This window comes from Camelus ferus, chromosome 5 (assembly GCF_009834535.1).
Source record: "Camelus ferus isolate YT-003-E chromosome 5, BCGSAC_Cfer_1.0, whole genome shotgun sequence".
Taxonomy (NCBI): domain Eukaryota; kingdom Metazoa; phylum Chordata; class Mammalia; order Artiodactyla; family Camelidae; genus Camelus; species Camelus ferus.
In genome coordinates this window covers 88,004,985-88,029,132 of record NC_045700.1, presented here as the reverse complement: position 1 = coordinate 88,029,132, position 24,148 = coordinate 88,004,985, and the positions used below count along the sequence as shown (strand labels likewise).

The 24,148-nt window shown below is 37.0% G+C and overlaps 1 protein-coding gene across 1 annotated transcript in view; it reads left to right on the top strand.

Moving 5' to 3' along the window:
• The window catches only part of SPHKAP (SPHK1 interactor, AKAP domain containing), a 135,574-nt gene that overhangs the window by 31,111 nt on the left and 80,315 nt on the right, over positions 1-24,148 (top strand). The window contains 2 exon segments of the mRNA XM_032480415.1: positions 2,111-2,216; positions 18,246-18,354. Coding sequence (XP_032336306.1) covers positions 2,134-2,216; positions 18,246-18,354 — 192 coding nt within the window. The 5' untranslated portion in view covers positions 2,111-2,133.

Sequence of the window (24,148 nt, the reverse complement as noted above, 5' to 3'; positions counted from 1 at the left end):
GACTGTCTTTTCCCCCTTGTAAATTCTTGGCTCCTTTGTCATAAATTAATTGACCATATATGTGTGCATTTATTTCTGGGCTATCTATTCTGTTCCACAGATCTATGTGTTTGTTTTTCTGCCAAGATCACACTGTTTTATAGGTTTGTAATATATGTTGCAATCAGGGTGTATGAGCCTCCAGCTTTGTTCTTTCTCAAGATTGCTTTGGGTTTGGAGTTTATGTTTCCAAAGAAATCAGTTTTTGAAAGACTGGCCTAAACCTCTAAGCTTCATCTAACAAGTTAATCCCTTTAGCTCAGGGTAAAATAAGGACATTCAGTTTAGCAAACTTTCATTTTGAACCACACAAATGTGTAGTTTAAAACCCTCTGAATTCTAGGTTGTGGCATGTTTTTAAAGTGTCTTTAACTAAAGCAACTTGATACCTTGCTCAAAACCTCTTCTGATAGATGTGAGCTTTTATTTATTTTTTTTTTCAGTGTCAAGATTAAAGGATTTAGTATAAAACTAAAGAGTAGATATCCTTAATAGGATTGAAACAATCAGACCACTGGTAATTACTATATCTTACTGAAAGCTTTCTTTAAGTGGGGAGAAGGTAAGAATAAATCTTACCTCTTAGAATCTGTTAAAATTGTCTCACTTTCACTGTGTTTACTTGACTCTTTAGCAACAATAGCAGCAGGATCCCTTTTCGTTAGAACTATCCCGGGAAATCCTTTAAATTATCTTCTCGGATGTGGCTTAGCTCACCATCTGTCACCACTGCAAAAAAATTAGCATCAAATTCAAATGCCCGTTTGTGCATAATCTTTTGAGGGCAGCCAGGATGCTCAGAAAGATAAGAAGAAACAACATTAATAAATACTAACTGAGCATCCGTCCCTGCCTAGTTCCACCCTCGGTCCTAAGGGGCTCCTGCTCTTCCAGTACTTAGAGACTCAATGGGGAGACAGACAAACACCACATAATTATATATCATTTTGACAAAGGCTATAGCAGGACAAGGTTCAGAGTGCTGTTGGAACACACAAGAAGAATGTCTATCCCATTTCTTGAGTCAGGTTGAGGGTGGAATATGTGAGTTGGGGAGAGATGAGAGTGTGTGCATTTGTGTGTGCACTGGAGAGAAGTCGTGCCCTCTTTGGCAGAGAGAAGGGAGGAGGGAGATGCAAGACATGATTTATAAATAAAGACCCAAAGGATAGAGTAGGAATCACCCAGGAGGAGGGAGGGGGCCTGGGAAGGATGTTTCTAAAAGAAGAAATATCATGTGCAAAGGCTCAGGGGCAAAAGGGAACACATATTTAATTTAATATGTCAGATAAATGCTTATCAGGTTTCAATGGACATATGAATCCCCTGAGTTTGATATCAGAGTTAAGATTCTAATTCAGTAGTTCCAGCGTGGGACTTGATCTCCTGGGTGTCTAGCGAGTTTCCAAGCAATATCAACGCTGCTTGTTCACAGACCAAACCTTAAGTAGCAACATACAGACAATTTGATTTCCAGTAACTGGACACTTTACTCTCTGGTGAAACAACTGAATATCCCCTAAGCCATTTTCACTACTGGTGATGACCTTCTTATTCCACACTGCATGAATCGTTAGTGATTGTGGTGTGACGGCAACTCAGAACCTCATTCATATATGACAGTGTTCTGCAAGAGAGTCTGCTTCTCTTCCTGTAATATTTTTAAAGTCACTACTTTAAATTCTGCTTTTGTATCTTCTCTCCCACCTTGATCTTCCTCCTCATTGAAACACATTTAGCAGTTTCAGCATGAAATCAGTCTGAAAGGATATGCTTAATAAATACTGTCAACACTTGCCAAAATCAAAGGAAAATGTCCCAGGGAGGTATCTGCAGCCTTATGCATTAGAAGCCAGTTATAAGGCTGCACTGTATCTTGACAGAAGTTCTTTTAATGTCAATTTGAGCTCATTTTAATAAATACATGAGTTTCGTGCTCCTGCCATCTTTGCCTCATTCTGTAGCAGCAAATGTGCTGCTTCTCTAGAGACAACATAGTGCTTCTTCTTTTCAGAATATGGAGATGACTCACTGGAATGTGTTCTCTTTTTGTGTTTTGGGGCACGAGCAGCAACTTGGAGTCACCCCTGATGTATGAGGTTCCGGAAGCACAGCAGGGCAGCGCCGGTGGCAGCTCCGGAAGTAGCCTGGGTAGCTCCATCAAGGCATGTAAGAAGGTAACACTGCCTAACACCACTCTTCTCTCTGACTGAACTTGAACACTAGTTCAGTTTGACTTTTCAAGCACTTTTTCTAAAGCAGAAACAGCAACTAAAACAAATGACACAATCACCCACAATTTGCTTCCCAGGATAACCCTCTGATGACATTAGAAATGTAATTCCTGGAAATGGTCAGAAAACTCAAGCATTTCATAAATGCCTGATTAAAACATACTAAGCCTCCAACATCACACCTGTATCTCCAGCCTCTTCTAGTATCTCTTCCCACGCTTAGCCATGGGCAACCATTTCTTCTTGAATCTCCTTTTAGAAAAATCTTCACGAGTTTTGAATAGCTCAGCTTATTATATTAAGCTCCTAAGTCTGTATCTAAGAAAGATTCCTGGAGGTTCTCCTTTTGCTCTTTTCTTAAAGGGAAAGGTAGGCTTGGTTATTTTTTTTAGGAGAAACAGAATTGCTTTTCCTGGAATATAGACTTTAGAACTGATAAGTAAACCTTGCTTTAAGACGCTTGCAGAAAATTGTCATTTGAACAACATAAAATCATCTAATTTAACTGTCTCATTTTTCCAGACAATCCAGCTGGAGGCCCCAAATTTAAAACAAAATGCCCAGTTCCCCATCTAATGTTTTTGTACTATTTGATATTAAAGTCCAGAGGAAAGTATGTTTCTTTCCACGAAAACTTAGGGGAAATCACACTGGATTAGTTCATTTACCATAAAAAAAAAGTTAAATTATAAAAAGTACTTAGAGATATAAATTAAGACGAATTCTTTTACTAAACTTATTGTATATGTGTATAAGTATATGTACTTATGTATACATAAAGTACATTGTATATCATGTAGATATCTGTACCCAGTTAAGCAGCCTTATGTATTCTCTGCTTGTACAATTTTGTAGTTTTCAAGTACCAAAGAAAACAGATATCAGCATTAGAGAACATACATTGATAATAAAAAGTAGCATTAAACATAATTTTATATAAGTATTTGTGTGCATATATTCATAACAAAATATAAAAATGAGCCTGTCTGATTAACTAAGGGCTCTTATTATAATGTGTTATATGATCCTATTCTTTCTTCTTTTATAAAATTCTTATAGTGGAGTCAGTGCTATAAATTCCAGTTTTTAATGCAAAACACTGAAGTATTATAAGTCAAAGTGATTTTGAATTACTTACGAAAGAACTAAAGCTGCAGGTTTTCAAACCCTCTGTATTGTCTATTCAACTCTGTAACGCTAAATTAGAAAGTGTTCACCAGATGCTAGATCTTTCAGAAGACTAAATAATTTTTAATTTACTCTAATTTTTAAATAATTATTTTTTATTGATTCGAATCCCTGTTGTATTTAAAAGAAGGATTGAGGCCAGACTGCCTGAATTTGACATCCAGTTCTATCATTACTAATTGTGTGATCTGAAGCAAATTACCTCTTCATGCCTCAATTTGCTGATCTGAAAAAAGAAGATGATAATATTACCCATTTCACAGGGTTGAGGTGAGGATTCAGTAAGTTAATAAATGTGAAATATTTGGAACAGTGCTTGGCATATTGTAAGCCCTCAAAATAAAGATTACCTATTACTAATATTATTCTACAGAATGATCTTATCAGCAAGAAAACAGTGCCAGAAAAAATTCAATATTGACATTACTATGCTGAGAGTGTATTTTATGATCTGCTATCTCAGTTACACTTATCTCCCTAGAAGAGAGATATTTATATTCATTTTTTAAAAGTCATGTTTGGAAACTACTGAACTAAAAAGAGCTATCTGGCACTTGATATCTACTAGAAAAAATGAAACCAAGACTCAAATCATCTATTCTAAATGACTTCATGTATATATGAATATATTCATACATATATTTATTCATATATATAAATTCATATATATATATAAATGTATATATGAGCACCAAGACCCACGGGAAGTTTTAATCCATACAATGTGATTCTACAAAATAATGTGTTTAAAATGATGGAACTTCAAATATTGCTGAAAAGAGAAAGAGAGTTGCTGGTGGGAGGGGGCACTAGAATCCTCTGTGGTACTTCTTGAAGTTGTATCTCACATAGACGTCGCCTGATGTTCCCTCCTTTTATAGGATGATTCCTCCTTACAAGATGAACACAACCCCATTGTTACACTGAATAATAGGGACTTTCCATTAAATGGGCCAAATTATTATAAATGTTATCCTGTTATGTTTGTTAAGCACTACGTGACAGATCTTTATATTCTCTTTATAATGAATCAAAATCTGTTATCTCTAGTGAAATGTTGTGCAACAAACCTGGACTTGGAATCCAAAAGTCCGGGGTTAAATTCCATGTTTCTTGTTTTATTGTGTGATCTTAGGCCATAAATATATATGAATTCATATATATATGAAATTACAGTTTTAAATCTAATTCTACTTTTTCCACAATTATTTCTAGAACAACTAGTAGTTGGTTGAACCATAAGAAATTGACTTTTAATGGATCAAATTTGATCAAATAAAGGTAATTTCATACAGTTCCAACCTAAATACATTTAAAATTATGTTCAGTCTTGAGGAGAGACACAAGGATAGATCACAAATGGCCCCTTCTCTTGAAGAATTTACAGTCTAGCTTGGGAGATAATAATACTGGATTCTCAAGTGAAAAGTCAAGCAATAATTCATAAGTTAAATAATCATGTAAAATGACTATGCAGTGATATCACAAGATAATATAAATTAGGTAACAACTGAGTATTATGGGTATTTATAGTTAAGCACAGAGAGAGACCCTGTACCTGAAAGACAACCTTCAGAAAGACGAGCGGATCTTAATTTGGACTTTGAAGCATGATTAAGGTTTGAATGAGTGAATAGAATATCCAACCAAATTTAGGAAGAGTTGCTACAAATTAATGCAGGAGAAGTCAGCACCTATGTGTGCTGGCAGTAATTTTCCAATATTCCTAGTGTGGTGTTTTCATTTCAAATATTCTCTTAAGCTTACATAATAATTACATTTAAAGGTTTTGTAGTAGCCGTGTGTGCCGCACATCATACACCATACAGGCTACAGTTGTTTTCCTTGCCTTCAAAAAACTAGCTCTCCAGTGTTTCTTCTTCTTTGCATCAAGAGCATAGGCCATCAATGAAATGCATGAATATTGAGTTTCATGCCTTTATTGTATTGGTATGTATTACTGCAAACTGATTTAAGTGTTTTTAATTGTATTAATCACAGATAACAGGACTTGGGAAGTGAGGATCTGTATGTTCATAAATGGACATATAATGTATGTTCTGTACAAAAGTAGCAAATGGAATGAGGACAGCTCTCTCTCTATCTTAGAAATAGCAAGGCTGTCCAGCTGAATCACCACTCTTCACAGTCGATCAGACTCAGTCAGAGTAGCACAGATCATTGAAATCTATTGGTAATTCCCCAAACTCATTTCATATAATAGCTTCATCTTCTTCCCCATCAAACTTCCTTATCAGAGCTGACATATTGTTAAAATAACCAGTGGAAGAAATAAAGCAAGGGTCCAGAAGGTAATGCATTCTTTGGATAGTTGGCTTCTGAAAAAAGTTGCAAATTGAATGGAATCTGTGTGCTTCATAGTAAATCTCTAAGGGTTTTGGGAATCCAACCCAGGTGTAATTGCTTCAGTTTCTTGTTGCTATTGGAAAAATATGGTCACTGTGGAACCCATAACTGTGAAAAAAAATCATCAGGAAAAAAGACTTTGGTGGACTTATTTGAAGGAGGAACTCCTTAATATAAATTTTTATCAGTGAGGGGACTGTCTTTCCCCAGAGCTCAGATGACCATACCATCCAGTCATAGCTACATATATTGTCCTGGCATTTTATTGATAGACACTCCCTCTTTGCTCTCAAAAGTCCACTGGTATCCAGTGTTATATGATTTTCCTAGCTCTAGGTTCAGAATTATTTTTTCTCTTCCTTCTTCCCTTCTTCTGAGTGCTAAGAAAGTCATCAGATAAATTCACACTGAAGTGTTAGTGGTTCTGTAGCTTAGTGTAGCTATGATGAATCAAATCTGGTTTTACTTAACTACGACTAACTAACTAACACTGTTGCCCCCTCCCTTAACTGACATTGACAACTGAGTCTTCTCAGCCTGGACATGTCTTCACAATTCTACTCATTACAAAACATCAATCCACCTACGCTGGAATGTAAGCTAACCTCTATGTCACCTTAATTGAATGAGCACCAAGACCCACGGGAAGTTTTAATCCATACAATGTGATTCTACAAAATAATGCGTTTAAAATGATGGAACTTCAAATATTGCGGAAAAGAGAAAGAGAGTTGCTGGTGGGAGGGGGCGCTAGAATCCTCTGTGGTACCTCTTGAAGTTGTATCTCACATAGACGTCGCCTGATGTTCCCTCCTTTTATAGGATGATTCCTCCTTACAAGATGAACACAACCCCATTGTTACACTGAATAATAGGGACTTTCCATTAAATGGGCCAAATTATTATAAATGTTATCCTGTTATGTTTGTTAAGCACTACGTGACAGATCTTTATATTCTCTTTAGAATGAATCAAAATCTGTTATCTCTAGTGAAATGTTGTGCAACAAACCTGGACTTGGAATCCAAAAGTCCAGGGTTAAGTTCCAGGTTTCCCATTTTATTGTGTGATCTTAGGCCAGCGATGTGACTTCTTTGACTCAGATATCTTAAGATGTGGTGGGATGTTTACATACAAAAAGCTTTGTGTAAGCCCTTAACACATAATTGATACTCGATAAATATTAGTTGATTCAAAATAAATGACCTTTACACAAGGACAAAATTTCTTTAACTAGAATTTAAAAACTAATCTGGACATTGCTTCCAAAGGGACTTAATTATGTCAATTATCTGTTAGACTCTCCTCTAGTTTGAAAGCATTATAGTCAATGTCATATTTCCACAACGGCTGGACATTTTCAATCAGTGCTTTACCTCTTAGATGGAAGATTTGCTATTTGGCACATAGTGGAACAAAGTCTCTGAACAGGATTCATGTGAGGAAAGAATTGTTGGAGAAAAAATCAACACCTCAAATATCCTTCTCTTTTTATGTCATGTTAATTAAATCCGCCTTAAGCTTGGACTTATCAAAGGCAGCAGACTGAAAACACTTCTGGCTCCCAGAGGCAAAGTTTGATCTTAATATGACATCTGATCTGCGCTTTGAAGTTTCAAGAGCATTCTTTGGCGTAACTGGCCTCCTTTAAACTGACTTAAATTTGCTGTCAACAGTGGCACAGATACATCCGAAGCAGAACAGAATGGATGCCCCTTGGTGTTTCATCGTATGCTATGAAATACATTTTCATCTAAGCCCATATCTTTTTGATGACATGTAATTAACAAAAGCAATTGAATTAATGTGTGCAGGCACGGGAAGACAAATTGAGAGGCTGTTTCAAAATCTGATCCATATCTCTAAAGACGTTTTTTACTAGTCAGAATTATATTGTTCTTAGTCAGAAGCCCCAGTAGTAATTACGTGAAGTAAATGATGGAAAATAGCTACAGTATTCTGTATTTATAGAGACTGTTTCCTTAAAGGAAGGAACGTCTTTAAAAATATAAAACTAAATAAATAAAATTAAAAACAAAACCAGCATAACTAAGCCGTGTTCATCTTTTTTATAGAAGAAAGACACAAGGCTTTTCCCTCTGCAGTGCAAAGCTCTCAGAGCTCTCTGAACACTCTCTTCTGATCAAGCAGCCTGGCAGTGACTTTCAGGCTCAGCTTTTTGGTACCAGAGAATAGACTACTCTATTCGTATTGTGTCAAGCAACAAAGTGTCTTGTTTTATTGCCCTTCTGCAGGAGTAATCAGAGGCATTGAAGAAGCAGGGAGATTTTTAAGAAAAGAAATAGACAATTGTCTTACTAAAAGTGATATTTGAAGATGGTTAATCCAGCAGTCCTAAAGAAAATTCCTTAGAGCAAAGGGAGAGTGGGAATCTGGGATGCCAGGGGGAGCATACCTGGTGTGGATGGGAGAAGGAGGGAGAAGACACGATGAACTTATATACAGGAAGAGGGAGGAGGGAAAACGAACTCTGCTGAGACACAGGTGAAAGTCAAGGTCAGCAGGACTCCCTGGCACTGAGAGTTAAGCAGAACCATGAGAACTCTGACTATTTGAACCATGACATCCATGAATGGTGGTGTCATTGAGGTCACCGGGAAGAGGAGCTAAGAACAAGGTACCAAGTGCATCGATTCTGACTCAGCCCAGTTGCATCTAAAGAGCCGGCCCTGAAATTCCCACTGGGGGTCATTTTGCTGACTGCCTATGGGAACATTTCACATTCCCTGAGACACATTGACTTCTAGGAGGCGTCAAGCTTGCACTGAGGCCAGGACGCAGATAATGAGGGCACCGGTGGGGACTAACTTCCTCTGCCTTCAGCAAAAACAGGTTGAAATGATGAGCATTTTCTCTTGCCTTTGAAGCAGCCTGGTCCACTCTGAAACAGAGAGGGTGGGGCTACAAGTCTTACATGGCGAGTTTATTCTTTGGAAAATATCAGTTCAGTGTCCTAGGTGGGAAGCTGTGTTTAAGACTATCATTATGGCTTACTTTGCAGTTTAAATATGATTCAGCTTCTTATTCCAAAAGTCAGGACTTCATTCAGGACTCCACATCACCTCTCTTTCCTGCCAGCAATTGCTATATACAGTGTTTAAGACACCAATATGCTGGTCCTATTCTGTTCTCCAAAGCTCAGTTCCTTGAGCATCCTTTCTGCTATGTGTGAAGAACTCCTGGAAGGATTTTGCAGTGCCTTTTCTTTCCTTCCTTTTTTTTTTTTTTTTTTTTTTTAACCAAAAAGTAGGACTCTGAAAACCCAAAATAGCTTAGAACATTCTGTGGAATTAAGGGTGATGCTGCACTATTGAAACTAGGCAAGCAATCTCTTTTTTTTTTTCTGAATTATTGTAATTACCCCCAAACCTTCATATTAGGTATTAAATATCTCTATCCAAAAATGGAAGGGGTCTAAAATGTTTAAAATATCTAATCTGGCATTCAAAACTCCCTTTTCTCTCCTCGGGTATTGAAAATGCCTTGCCATCCCTACTCCTTATCTCTGGCCTTAAGACCTCCTCTCTTTCCCTTCAGTTCTTCATTTAAGCAACCCTCTCAACTTTGTCGTCTGGAGTAAACGCCACATTCCCAATCAGCCCTAACAGCATCCACCGTCCCTGTATCCTGCCAGGCTTGCCCTCCTGCCAGTGTCAGAGTGGAAAGGGAGGATGTCACTGGAATAAACCTGATCAGTCCTCCATAGCTCTCTGGCTCATGAATCCCTGAGATGAGTCCCCTCACATGCGTGCCCACACCTACTAGGGTTATCTCTGCTTCCTGAGAAGGACACCTGCCCTGAAAGACCCAGATGAGGGTTCATAGTCTCCAGGATGAAGAGAATCCATGGAGAAGGTGTGTCGTTTTGCAAGTTAAGTGTCCATCTGCCTACATCTTAAAAGGTTGTTGTTCCCAGCAGTTTCTTCCAAAGAAGAGAAGAGTCAGGAAGTAAGAATTGCCACTTTCTTATATTGCTAAAGACCCAAGATAGGCACCAATACTAAGCGATACACGGCCAAATCTGCAGTCCAGCTGATGAACGGCAAAATCTGCACTATTTACAGATTTTATTGCATAAAAATCATCCAAAGTCAATGGGAGGTCTAGATACACATCAAACATTTTCCTATGTGTGTGTGTTTTATATATTTTGCTCCTAACATTAAGAATCACATTTCCCTCACTGATCATATCAACATGACAGCATTATACTACATCTACATAGTGATTAAATAGCAATTAATCAGCTGTCCTCTATTTACATGTCTACTTTGATTCTGTTTAAATCATTGCCAACCACTCATAAATTATACTATAATTGCATTTCCTGAGTATATTTGTTTTTGTAACTCTTGCATTTTATACTTTAGAATCAAACTTGGTTATCTTGTTCATGTGGAAAAAGCTCTGATCAACTTTCAAGGCATTCTTCAGCCAGCTGACATCTGTGTGATACAGCAGAAGTAAACAAGCATGGCTTGATGCTTCTGAATTGTCCTCTGTGCTTTTGTATCATTCTTGTGATTGCATTGAAATACAACATAGTTTCCAGGATACAAGTAATTGTGTAGCACAAGAAAAGCAGAGAATATCTGAAACTGCCTACCTAGTTCACTTCTTGCCACATTAGGATACATTTGGGGCCAGGTTAATATACAAAGTCTATAGATTACATATATGGTGACATTAACTTCAAAGAAAAGAGCCCTATTATTCATGAAACATTCCCATTGTATACTCAGTTGGTTACTTGCATGTGTGACATTTGTCAGAGATATTTACAAATCAGTGTGTTCCATGTTTATGTATCAGAAGGAAGCTTAGTTAGATCAGGTACACATTGCTAAAAGCATCTCATATATAAGGACTCTCCTGCTTTAAAAATACAGTTTATCCGGAGGTCAGTCATTGATATGTTTATAATGAGACATGACAATGTCACCTTCTTTCTTCTCTAGGGGTATTCCTTCCTACCCTCCTCCACAGTAAAGAAGGAGAAAGAATTACAGATTTACTGCTAACCATTTCCTTCCCAACCTTCCCAACCAACTATGCCTTTGATCTCATGCTGTTTAAGTGTTTTTCTTCTCCTTGACAATGGAAAATTTTTTTGTTCCAAGACCTTGGAAGAACTCCATTATTTTCCAATACTTTTCTAATAATCAATTACAAGAATTCCAAATTATACTAGGTAATGCAAGAATGCTTCACATCCAACCAAACAGACAATCATATTACAGAATGTGTCCTATGAATAATCAAATGTGATCAAATGTGATTATTCCTACTTTGGACATAGTTTGCCCATTTTGTCAAAGGAGGCTAAATACACAAAATGCCAGGCAGCCAGCCAGAATCATCATTAAAAGGAAAATGTTATCTTAACATTTAATTAAACTTTCTGAGAAACTGAGACTAAACCACTGAGCTTTCTACGCCAGCTTTTTGTCTCCACACGTTAACTTTATTTCCAGTTTGTATCATTGTCTCTTGTTAGTAGTTCACTGTGCTTTACATAAGCATTTCAGCTTCCCTGCGAGGTAATGGGAAGCTGTTGTATCCCATGGTGGAAAACAAAAGACTGCAGAGTTCTCAGAAAGTTTGCTATGGCACAGATTAAATCAACATGAAATTAAGTGTGTAAAATTACACAAAATCTTCTGACTTCTAGTCCAGTGTGATGTGCATGTGTTTGGGGGCGGGGTGGGGAGGTGGACTTTTAAGCTACTATAAAAATTTAAGCTAACAGTTAAGTACTACTTAAGCTATTGACAATCATCCAAAAATTATAATTACAAATGTTGTAGAACCTTAGAGAATGTCATGACATTACACAGCCTGGCTCAGCTCAGCAACGGATTTCTTTCTGGTGAAAGATCAAAGGTTCTTTCTCATCACTTCCCCGACCACTCACTCTGGGCCAGCAATTACGAGCTCCTTGCTGTTCTTCAAAATCAACAAACAGGTTTCTGCTTTGAGCTTTTGTTTTGCCTGGAATCTCTGCCTGGGTTGCTCTGCCCTCAGGTGGGTGCGTGCCTGGCATCGCCCTTCATTCAGATCTCTGCTCAATGTCAGCCTCAGAGAAGCCTGCCAGGAAATACTTTCCCAAAACAGCATCTCTTAGCTTTTTATTCCTTTCCCTGGCTTTATCTTCACAGTGGTCACAGTAGTTTTCATTATCTGAACACATTCAAATATGAAAAATTTATTTGATTATGGCCTGGCATCCCCCAAGAGAATGAGAACAAAACTATTTACTTTGTCATTATTTTTATTTTGTCCACCCCAATTGCCCAGTAAATAAACAACACCCAGTAAAAGCAGCAGGTGCTCAACAAGCAGTCTTTGAAAGGATGAGTGAGTGGATGGACACCATATGGAGATCATCTCTGCATTATTCACTACTGTAGGACCCAGAGACTAGTCCATAGTGTGCACTCAAAAATTAGGGAATTAAAGAAAAAATTAAACTTTGAAGAGAATATAAAACTAAAAATAGATGAAGAGGCATTCCAGATGGCACAGACCTTTCAAGACAGGGTAACAGAATTTTTCTGCCATTAACTGCAAATAGGGAAGTCAGCAAGTCAACCTTCTTTTAGGGAATGGAATTGGGGAGGGAGGGGTTTGAGTTCAGACACAAAAGAGTCAAAGGTGACAGCTGGAGATCCAAAAGTAATAACTAACAATTAGAAATGTGAAAAGCCAAGCTTTAGAGGAAGGTCAAAGATGAAGCTCTTGACCAGTGAGTCTTCCCCCCAGGCCAAAATTAGTGCCCAGAGAGTCAGGGAGGTGTCCCAGGAAAACAACTGGGGGGAGTACAAAGAGCAACACACTGAGGCCTGACCCAGAGGGGATACTCCTGTTTAATGCATCAGGGGAGGAAAAGCTTGTTAGAAAGAGAGATGTGTTCCCCCAACCTTCCCTAACATCTGCAGACGACTCAGATGCACCTTTCAGCACACTGGTCAGGTGCACAGCCTCCTGCCACACCTCACACAGGTAGAATGGACCGCTCCACCCTAGGTGATCTCTGACCAGGATTGTTGTGATCAAAGCACATGCTTTCTTTATCAGTGTCCTGAAGGTGCTTGTTTTCCCCTCTTAGAGTGTAATTTCCAAGCCACAGCAGTCATTTTTGTTCATCTTAATATTTCCAGTGTCAAACATCAAAAGAGGTCAATTAACCTCTAGTTGACCAAATATGGACTAAAGGAGGACATGAGAGAAGGAGGAGGAGAAAAATAAGAATGGAGCCTCACAAACACAGATAAAGAGAAATGGCCAGATGCTGGGCAGAGACCAAGAAAATGTTAAGAGGGAAACCATATTGTTTAAATTATACTGCATTCTCATAATAATAGCCATCATCTCTCGATTACCTACTCTCTTAAGAGGTTAGCCCTTTCGAACATTTTCTTATTTGAAATTTGGAACAACTTTCTGAAGTGTCTTTAATTGTCCTCATGTAACAGATGCAAAAACTAAGAGCATCAGAAGTTTAGTGACTTGCCCACGGTCACTCAGGAAGTGATGCGACGGGATAGATTAGGAGCTAAGCCTCCAAGCCTCTGTGATCAGCCTTAGGTTACATCTTCTCCAATAGAAAGTACTATTAAAAACTGTTAAGTTGTTGCTTAGCAGTGTTTAGGGCTGTATCCAGGTTACTAGGAGGCTGTTTTCCCCTCTTCATTCCATATTAATACTAAATTCCTGCAACTTGGTCCTCTGTATAAAAAAGCAAAGTCACTGTACAAGAAAGTCTTAAGAATGATCTTTCTTCATTGTTTAGGACACTCATGAAATTTTAAGCGAAAACGTGCCATTATTATCTCAAACCTGTGAATACATAGCATGTTTGTGATCAGCTCTTCATCTGGAACAAGTGAAACTGCAGCTAAAAATAACAGACAAATAAATGAGCCATTGAGAGCCTGTTGAGTTTTTCTCTTCCCTCCACCCCTCCCCTTCAGAAAGTGGCTCTCTCAGCAGGGAGATTATATTCATAAGGCTTCAAAATCATTAAATTCTCAAGCACATATTCTTCTTTCAATCATTTCTTTTTTTTTTTTTCTTTTTTTGTCTAAACCATTAAACCAAAAGCTTTTCAGAGGTTAAACTTGCTTACCATATGATGCTATGTGGTTTGCTGAAGCCTGCATTTTTTATTCTCTTTGCTTATTTGGCTCTTAGTGCATTTGGGAATCAAAGCAGTGGGAATAGGAGAAGTAGAAAGGGATGGGGAATTACTGATGCTCCATGTAGAAGAAGACTTCAGATGACATGATTTAATTGTGTACAAAGGGCAAACAGGCTGGGAGCTGGTGGGTAACTTGACCACACAGACAGTAGGGTCAGGACTGGACCTCAGACCTCCCAACCACCCAGACCAGGCCCCTGAGGGAGAGGTGGACAAACTGACAGTCCAGGATTTGGAGGAATACAAGAATGAGAATTTACGTAATTTTACCAACTTGCAATGGAGCAATGCTTAATGGCGGCTTTGGGGTCAGAGAGCCTGGCTCAAACACTAGTTCTCTACTAACAAGAAAAAGTATTGACCCCTCTAAGTCTGGGCAAAGAGAATAATCATTTTATAATAGTTAATGTCTGTTGAGCACTTGCTATATGCCAAGCACTGTTTTAAGCACATTCCATATATTAGCCCTCAAATTCTACTTCATAAGTCTAGAGGTTTAATTCAGATAATATCTATTAGGGCCTTAGCGCAGAGAGTTCTCAATAAATGTGGTATTACTTGGTCAACAAATAAAGAATATAAGTATTAAATAATTGATAATCTCTAAATATTAATAATATTTATTTTAATTACTGGTAAAATCAAATGAACTATTTTTTAAATTATGATCAATAGAATTTACATTTTAAGGTTATACAGTGAATAAATATTCTCACCAGAGAAGTTCTTTTCAAAACACAGTTCTTAAGCAATTGAAAGATTTAGGTTGTGTTTTAAATTCTACTTCCTTACCCTGACATTTCTGTTTCGTCAGAGGCTAAGATATACCTTAGAGAAGGCACTCAGTATCCAAGCGATATGGAATAGCCAAGTGGGAAGACTTTCTAGCGTTTTCCCACTGAGTAAGGCAGGTCCATACAGCTGTCAACTTTTCTTCCCTCTTAGGGTAAATGAAGAATTTTTTTGTATTTTTAGTTATTATTTATTATAAAAATAAATGCAAAAAATGTCCTTAAAGTAGAAGACTCAAAAATCAATCTTTCTGTGCTCATTTCTCTATGTTAGAGAAGTTCAGTGCAGGAGGAATCCAACAGGTAACGAGCAATTCTCTCAGTCGGTCAGCCTCATCATGAGACAGCTTCTTTCACGGCCTCGGGACTCTCACAGTGTGGAAGCATCAGGCTGATGGCTTCTGTCCTCTCCTCTCTGCCTCTCTGTACCTCACCTGGAAAATATGCCAACCTAACCCATCACTTTTCTGGAAAACCCAAGTAAATCATGCCTGAACTGTGCCCCCCGCTTAAGTCTGACCTAAGACGAAAGTAATTTATAAGCTTTGATAAGCTGACAGATGTTTTCTCCTATTGACACAGTTTGTTGCCACCAGGACACTCTGTGCCCTGAATACGTTAGAATGTAGAAGAAGTCCAGGGCCTAATTTTTGCAGAGTGAGCTTTGAAATGCCTGAGAAGTGATTCTGGTCAGAGGAGTTATTAAAATGATGCATTGTAAAGCATCACTATCTGATATGTTCACTCGATGCCTCCGTTTGAAATCTCTGACATTCTTAATGATACAGAATAGACGTAGTTATATTTACAAAAATTAGATGCACTTAACGCTTCAGAAACACATCCCAAGTCAGACCCATCTGTAGGGGTTACAGAAGGCAGCAATATTAAATGATTTCACTCACAGGCCTTGGTGTCTTCAAAACCAAATCTTAAGTCCGGCTCTGAGAAGCTTAGGGCAGAAATTCAAATCTCTCTGAACTCCAGGATCTTAATCTTCAAAATGACAATTTCCATGAAGATCCTTCTCTTTAAAATCATTCCTACCTTACAGCATTGCACTAAGGATTAAATTTAAAAGTAATCAATCATCAATCAATCAGTATGTGAAAAATTTAGCACATCTCCTGGCACATTCTAAGCATGCTGTAACTATTAAGACTACAAAATATGGAACTGAAATTACACCTCAGGTGAGAATATTTGCTAAAGAAAATTTGTCTTCACACATCTGAAATGTTTTTGATTCACTGATTTGAGGGAAAGGTGCCCAATTTTTTGCAGTTCGTATCAAACAGTAACAATGAAAACCATACATTGAGACAATGACTTGCCATCTTGCACGCCACAGTGTTTGATGCATGTCATCTCACTGAAGACCCCAATGATCCCACCAGGTGGGTATTGCTCTCTCCATTCATAGGTGTGGAAACTGAGACATAATTTAAGCTAACCACCCAAGGTCTTCCTGCTACTAATGACCAGCTTAGGATTTCACACTCTATTCTAGCCTGGAAGTAAAAGTGAATGGCAGTGGTGGAAGTGCCTGAGAACATTTCTATATTTTAGTTAAGGTTAATCTAGGTCAATGGTTTTCAATTTGTTTGTTTGTTTGTTTGTTTGGAATCAAAATTCCTTTGTACTCTAAAAATGTTTGTGGACCTCGTGAAGCTTTTGTTTGTAGGGGTAATGCTTATTGGTATTTTCCATATCATAAATTAAAGCTAAGAATTTTTAAAATATGTGTTTATTTAATTTAAAATGATATTAACAATTTAAATAATTTATTATTTTAAAGTAATTTCAAAGTAATAATAAACACATTACATTCTAACATACATATTTTTATGAAAACTTAGTGTTTTCCAAAACAAAACATTTTAGTGAGAAGAGTGACTTCATTTCACGTTTTTAGCAAATCTCCTTAATATCTAACTTAAAAGAAGACAGCTGTACTCTCCTATTTGCTTCTGCATTCAGCCTGTTACACTGCAACACTTTGTGTGGACCCTGGAGAACTCCACTGAGTTCTCGTGAGACAATTCAAATGGAAAGAGCAAATAAAGTCTTAATATTATTATAAAAGTAGTCTGACCATTGGATTCCTTAAAAGGTCTCAGGGACCTGTAGGGGTCCCAGCTCACACTTAAAGAACAATAGTTTAGATAAAATCTTTAAGAAACCTGAGAAGTGCCGTTGCCAACTTCAGTCTGCAGTGAGAACTCAAGTTCATCAATTACCTGCACATCCACAAAGTGTCTGTTTGTGCTGTTTGGAAAAGAATGATGAAAATTTGTCATTTCTAGGTAATAATAACCACTGAGTGGGGAAAATACTAAAAAGTAGTGATAACACTTGGCTAAAACAAAAATGTTATGGAAAAATGTGTCAGAATTATATTTGGTTAACTCAATCTGCAGAGACAAAATTAGTGTATTTTTATCTTTATAGAACAAAGGAAGACAATTCTTCATTTTGCAAATGAAATGTAATTGAAGTGTCATTCTATTTTTATGGCATTAGCCAAACTGATTAAATCTGTTATATTACTTAAGTGAAGGTAGTTGTCAAATGTTAGCAGACATATACCTTAATAAAGTAGAGGGTACCGGGAGAACACTGGAAATTTTATATAAGTAGAGAAAAAATTTTATACAATATTTGGATAGTGTTACACATCAGAAGTTGAATCATTTCGTTGTTTGAGATTGCATCTTCAAAATGTTTTGGCTCAGAAATAGAATTTTTATTCATTGCTTTAAATTCAAAGACCAGAAACAAGGCATTTATAAATCATATTTGTGGATTTGTGAATTGAAATTCATTTTGCCCTACCATACTGTTTCTACAAGGAAAATGGTTGTTGTAATGCACTTACTTATAATAATTTTTAAACTTAACAATATTACCCTAAGTGTTCTAGAAGAACTGAATCCTATTTCACAGATACATTACCAAAGCTGAAGAACTAAAAAAAAAAAAATCATAATTTTGGTAGCAGTATTGCACCAAGTGGAGAAAGACTACATTTTTAATAAAAAATATTCATAGAATGTAAAAGAACTCTAACGCTAAAATGAAGTTTGATCCCCATTGCCAATTAAACCATACCCCGAAACAACCATTTGACTGCAACTTACAGAAAAGTTGCAGGTGCACTGAAGTTTCCAGATGTTAAATTTGATGAGAGAAGAAACAACAGTATTAACATCAGTGTGTTCCTCTAAAGTGAATTCCTGATCTACTATTTTACACAATCTAGAGGTGCTATGATCCTGGAAATTTTTTTCAACTATCCAGATGCTCTGAGGCAAATAAAACACTTACAGATTCTTCAGAAAAGAGTTCCTGTTTACATGAAAAACCTTGCAAATGACACTGAGAAGTTTTCCTTGGTTCCCTCAGGTTCTCCTGCAGCAACAGCCTCCTCGAGTCTACAGACTATTGGCTGCAGAATCAGAGGACGCCCTGCCAGATTGGTTTTGTGGAAGACAAGTCTGAAAACTGCGCGTCTGTAAGTAAACACACGGCTCTGGGATGTGGGCTGAGAAAGTGGGGAGTTGGGCTCATGTACTCACGCTAAGTACATAATCGACAAATACAAGGTTGGGAAAGTATCCTTTTGAAAATACGTAACTGGTTTATACAGAGTGTTAACAAAATGACAGGCAGAAGCTCATGTTTCTTCTCCTATTTTGCTCATTTCAACAAGTAAATTAATCTGTTCAATTCTCGGAAATGGAAAAATGATGTTGATATTTTCAAAACCAGCTGAGAAAAAGATTCAGAAATAGAATTGTATGATGAGAAATGAAAGCTTATTCAAGAGCTCTCTTGGATTCTTTTCAATATATTTTATAACTACTACTGGTAGGTGTTTTCCAACATGAAAATTCTGTAACAATATTCTACCATTCTTATAAGTTATAGTCATTATTTGAAAACCTTTTCAACATAAGCAATATGCAGGCATACATTTTAATATTATATACTAGATCTTAGCTTTACATATAAAGCCTCTCTTTTCAAGGGAAGAGATGTTCTTATAGATAAATGCTTCCTATGGCTTAGAATATAAGGGTATATTGTTGATATAAGAAAAATATCTCCTTCTTATATGAAGTAGGCTGCTTTCTATATGTTCTAAAAAGCCATATGTTTCATTTTAACTGAATCACCTAGTTCTTATGGGGTCATGATTACAGAGATTGGGGGAGAAATTTCTAAAGAGAAATGTAATTCTCATGACTAAGTTGAGAGCATAAGCTCTGAGCTATTCCTGGAGGTAAGTTGCATGCCAGCATTTCTGTTAAAAGAAAAAAAAAAGGAAGCTGAAAATGGGATGGAGAAGCTTTTTATACATAATGAGCAGAACCAGAACTGGCAGACAGAGGATGTAAAATATTTCACACTACAGAGTCTCATTGCACAAGGAAACTGGAGTTCAGTTAACAGACTTAATAAAATCTCTTTGTATAGGCACATGATTTTGATTCTAGTACCTTGGGGACTTTGTATTCCTTGTCCAGAAAACTAGTTGATGGCTAAAAATCTTTGGTACAAACAGAAAGGATTAGGTGGTACATTGATGCCTTCTTTGCAAATTCAGTTCTGACATGAGGTGGAGAATTGAAGCATTTGCTGATATGAATCTCTAGTTACACAGCTATAAATTGTAAAAGGGGGAGAAATGAAGAGTAAAATCTATCAGCATCTATCCAAGTAGCTCCTGTATTGAGGGGTCTACCATTTGGAGAAGGTAATATTTGAAGGGCACTAAAAATTGCGTAATAAAGGGCAAAGAGGTCTTCTCTAAACTTTGTATTTGGGGAGTCTGTACTGCAGATCTACAATTAGACGTGGTCTATTTATAACCAAATTTAAGATGACCGCTGCATCTTCCCAAGTATAAGAAAACTACTCACATTTCCCCGCCAATCCCAGTGAACTCAAATTTGGCCTTAAAACTGTATGTCTTTCTTTCTTAATTCTTTGTCCCTTTACAGTGTCAGATGACGTCTGTGAGTTTGAGCTAGCTGATTCATCCTGCCTTTATGAGTCTCTCTATTCTTCCCCAAAGGGGGAAAAAATCTAAATACAAATAAAAGTCACATTGGAAGGTTAGTTTTCCTGCAAGAGTTTAATAATAATTGAAACTGACACAAATATTGAAAATTGTTCATGACTCTAAACTTAAGAAAAAATTTCAGGATCCCTATGAAAAATGAACCCTAGTCTGCCAAAATGTATCCTGTAGTTGCTTTTTCTTTTCTTTTTTTAATTTTCATAATTCTTTATTAAAATTGAAGTATAGTTGAGTTACAACATTATATTAGTTTTAGATATACAACATAGTCATTCAATATTTTTATAGATTATACCCCATTTATAGTTATTATAAAATAATGGCTATATTTCCCTGTGTTGTACAATATATCCTTATAGCTTATTTATTTTATACATAGTAGTTTGTATCTCTCAATCGCTTACCCCTATGATGCCCCACACATACCCTCTCCCCAGTAATAACCACTAGTTTGTACTCTATGTGAGTCTGTTTCTCTTTTGTTACACTCATTCTTTTGTTTTATTTTTTATATTCCACATATAAGTGATAACAAAGTGTTTGTCTTTCTCCGTCTGACTTATTTCACTAACCATAATATCCTCTAGGTCCATTCATGTTGTTGCAAATGGCAGAACTTCATTCTTCCTTACAGTTGAGTAATATTCCATTGTGTGTGTGTGTATATATATGTAGTGTGTATATATATATATATATATATATATATATATATATACACACCACATCTTCTTTACCTTCTTTTTCATTCACCTGTTGATGGACACTTAACGTTGCTTCTATATCTTGGCAATTATAAATGATGCTGCTATGAGCACTGGGGTCCATATATCTTTTTGAATTTGTGTTTTCTTTGGATATATACCCAGGAGTAAAATTGTAGTCACTTTTTCTTAATTTCCAGGTCCTTTCTCTCTTTCTGACTTGACACAGATTTCCAGGGTGACGGGAAGAAACACAGTCCAGAGGTGGACATTACTGAGAGGAGGGAATTATCTAGGGAAGAACAGAGGTGGCCTACAGCAGTGGCTGACAAGACAAGGAACTCTTTTTTTTTTTTAACATTTTTTATTGATTTATAATCATTTTACAATGTTGTGTCAAATTCCAGTGTTCAGCACAATTTTTCAGTCATTCATGGACATATACACACTCATTGTCACATTTTTTTCTCTGTGAGTTATCATAACATTTTGTGTATATTTCCCTGTGCTATACAGTGTAATCTTGTTTATCTATTCTACAATTTTGAAATCCCAGTCTATCCCTTCCTACCCTCCACACCCCCTGGCAACCACAAGTCTGTATTCTCTGTCTATGAGTCTATTTCTGTCCTGTATTTATGCTTTGTTTTTGTTTGTTTGTTTTTGTTTTTGTTTTTTTAGATTCCACATATGAGCGATCTCATATGGTATTTTTCTTTCTCTTTCTGGCTTACTTCACTTAGAATGACATTCTCCAGGAGCATCCATGTTGCTGCAAATGGCATTATGTTGTCAGTTTTTATGGCTGAGTAGTATTCCATTGTATAAATATACCACATCTTCTTTATCCAGTCACCTGTTGATGGACATTTAGGCTGTTTCCATGTTTTGGCTATTGTAAATAGTGCTGCTATGAACATTGGGGTGCAGGTCTCATCCTGAAGTAGGGTTAAGACAAGGAACTCTTGATCAACACAGCCACACAGAAGGAAGGAGTCTTCAACATGGACAGGGAAAAAGAACTTAATTTGTTTTTCAAAACAAATTCTTCATAGCAGGATGAAAATGAAAGTGAAATTTAAATGAAAACAGTAGAACCGTATTTTAAAGTAATATCTTTATTAAAGTTTAATATAAAAATTAGTTACATGAAATCATCCCAAATCTAAATCTCTTCACAGATAGTCACAACATATTCTGAGGAAACTGTAGCAATGTTGCCCCATATTTTATTGCTTTTTACTTTGTTCATAACTCTGGGGGACCCTACTCTATGTTATTTGTTGTCTTCCATTTGTTCATTTTTTTCCTGAACAAAGTTAGTAGCCAAACTTTTCACATCCAGTTTTGATTGGCTTGATATTACCCATCATACTGAACTCCAAATATCTGGATTTGCAGCTTCTTAGAACTAAGTGCCTCAATGTACCAATGTTTTAAGATGTTCATTTAAAAATTTTTTTGAAGGACAGTCTCAGGCATGGAAAACCTTCAGGGTGTTATGTGCATGGGTCAGTACAGCTGTTTGTTCTTAAGCATCAAACAAGCTTCAAAAGTAAGTTTTGGTCATTATCTCAGTAGATAACTGCATTCATGTCACATCTAAAACGAGGTGTCGTAGGGAAGGGCAATTTGAAGCAGTCAAAAATACAATATGCTGTACGTGAGAGGTTGACACAACATTGTAAACATTGTAAGCAGACTTCAATAAACAAACAAGCAAGCAAACAAACGAAGAGGGACACCAAACATGAACCACTAGCCCGGAAGTCTGGCTCAGAAGCCCCCTGAAAGTCATCCTTAAAAATTTTTCAAAAGATATCAGACATGAAAACTGTGTTTTTGTTTTTGTAAATAGAGCTTTCTAATAAAACTATATACTTTTATTTTCTTTCTGATTTGTCATTCTGAGGAAAAAATCATATACTAGCCTTCAGCGTTTTTGTTTTTTTTTTTACCTAATTGTTTAAAAGAAGGGAAATGTGAAGGAGGATAATGAGATTGGAAGCCAATCTCCAAACCCAAAAGCTGAGGCGTTATTTTAATAGAAGTCCTTAACAGAAGTGGTAGAAATTGAACATTTCAGGACCCCTGACTTTTTTAAATCAAAAGCTAACTTAGTTACGTTTTAACCCCCTATTGCTCTTTGCTCTTTTACTAAAATTTAATTTTTTTATTTTTCAGGAACCATCTTTTGGTTTAATGCTCCATTAAAATTACCTTGACAATTTACATTATTTCTATTTGCAGTCACAGAGAGACTCTTTCCTTACTGATCATTTTAAGACTTTTGACTTTTGGCTGTCACTTGGCAAATAGATGGTGCCCTCTAGCATACATTTTAATCAGTGAATCACGACATTGGAAAATGTGTTACATTTGCCTTAAATTTGTAAATAAGTGAATCCGATTCTCATGCAGCCTTCAACATTCCATACCTGTTACTGTGAAACTAAGAAGACAGCTGTTCAGTGGGTACCTGATGCCAACGCAGCCCAGTAATAGCAATGCAAAATGACACCTCACATGGCTACCTTTTATCTTTGATTCTGGACTAACAAAAAGTACAGAGAATTCCCAGTTTCCCCAGATGCTAATATTTTGCTCCATTTGCTTTATCCTTTCCTTTGTGCATGTCTATGCATCTGTGTGTAAATGTACATATATATGATTTCTTTTCTAAAAGTTTTGAGAATGAATTGCAGACATGATGCCTCTCTATCCCTACATAGTTCAGTGTAAATATAAATGAAATGTAAATATTTTAAACCAGGGTTGAGCCTAGAGTTGCAGAAACCCTGGTTCAGGCTACTAATTAGAACCCACTGCACAATGGTATTCAAATGTTTATTCAACAATTTTCAAAGAGAAGCTACATGCTGACTGCACAAGAAGGTCAGCCAGAGTGAGCAAAACAAAAGCTCAATATCTAAGTGGACACACTCTTTCCTTGGAAGGCAGTTTAAGTGCCATCAGTTGTTACCTGAGCACATAGCCTCCTGGGGAGGAGGGCGTGAGAGGGAACTCTCAGCCTTGGTAAATTCTTCCTGACAGCTTCATCCAGGGTTGCTCTTCAAGAGAGTTGTCTGAATTCCATTCCTTCCATCTTGATGTATCTCCAGAGGTTTTAGTATCCCATGGCCTTGAATTGGTCCAGAAGGGAACTATTGTAGAGGCTTGTCTTAACGCAGTTGTAGGTAAAACAGATGAAGCAAGGCAGGGCTGGGACAGTAGAGCTGGTCCATGTGGTCTCAGCTCACCCTGGGCAGTAGCTTTTAAGGCACCTTAAGAAATCCAAGAGTCCTGGATACAATTGTGACCCTCAGTCAAATGAAAGTTCCACTGACCTTTTCCAAACCTCTAGAAACCGATAAATCAGAAAGGACACTTTACTGGGAAGCATGACACAGAACGATGGTAGAGAAGAGTCTTTCGCCAAAGCAACTATGTGGCTCTCTATCCACAAACATCACATGTGAGAAACCCAAACTGAGAAAAATGATAAAACCAAGAAGGAGTTT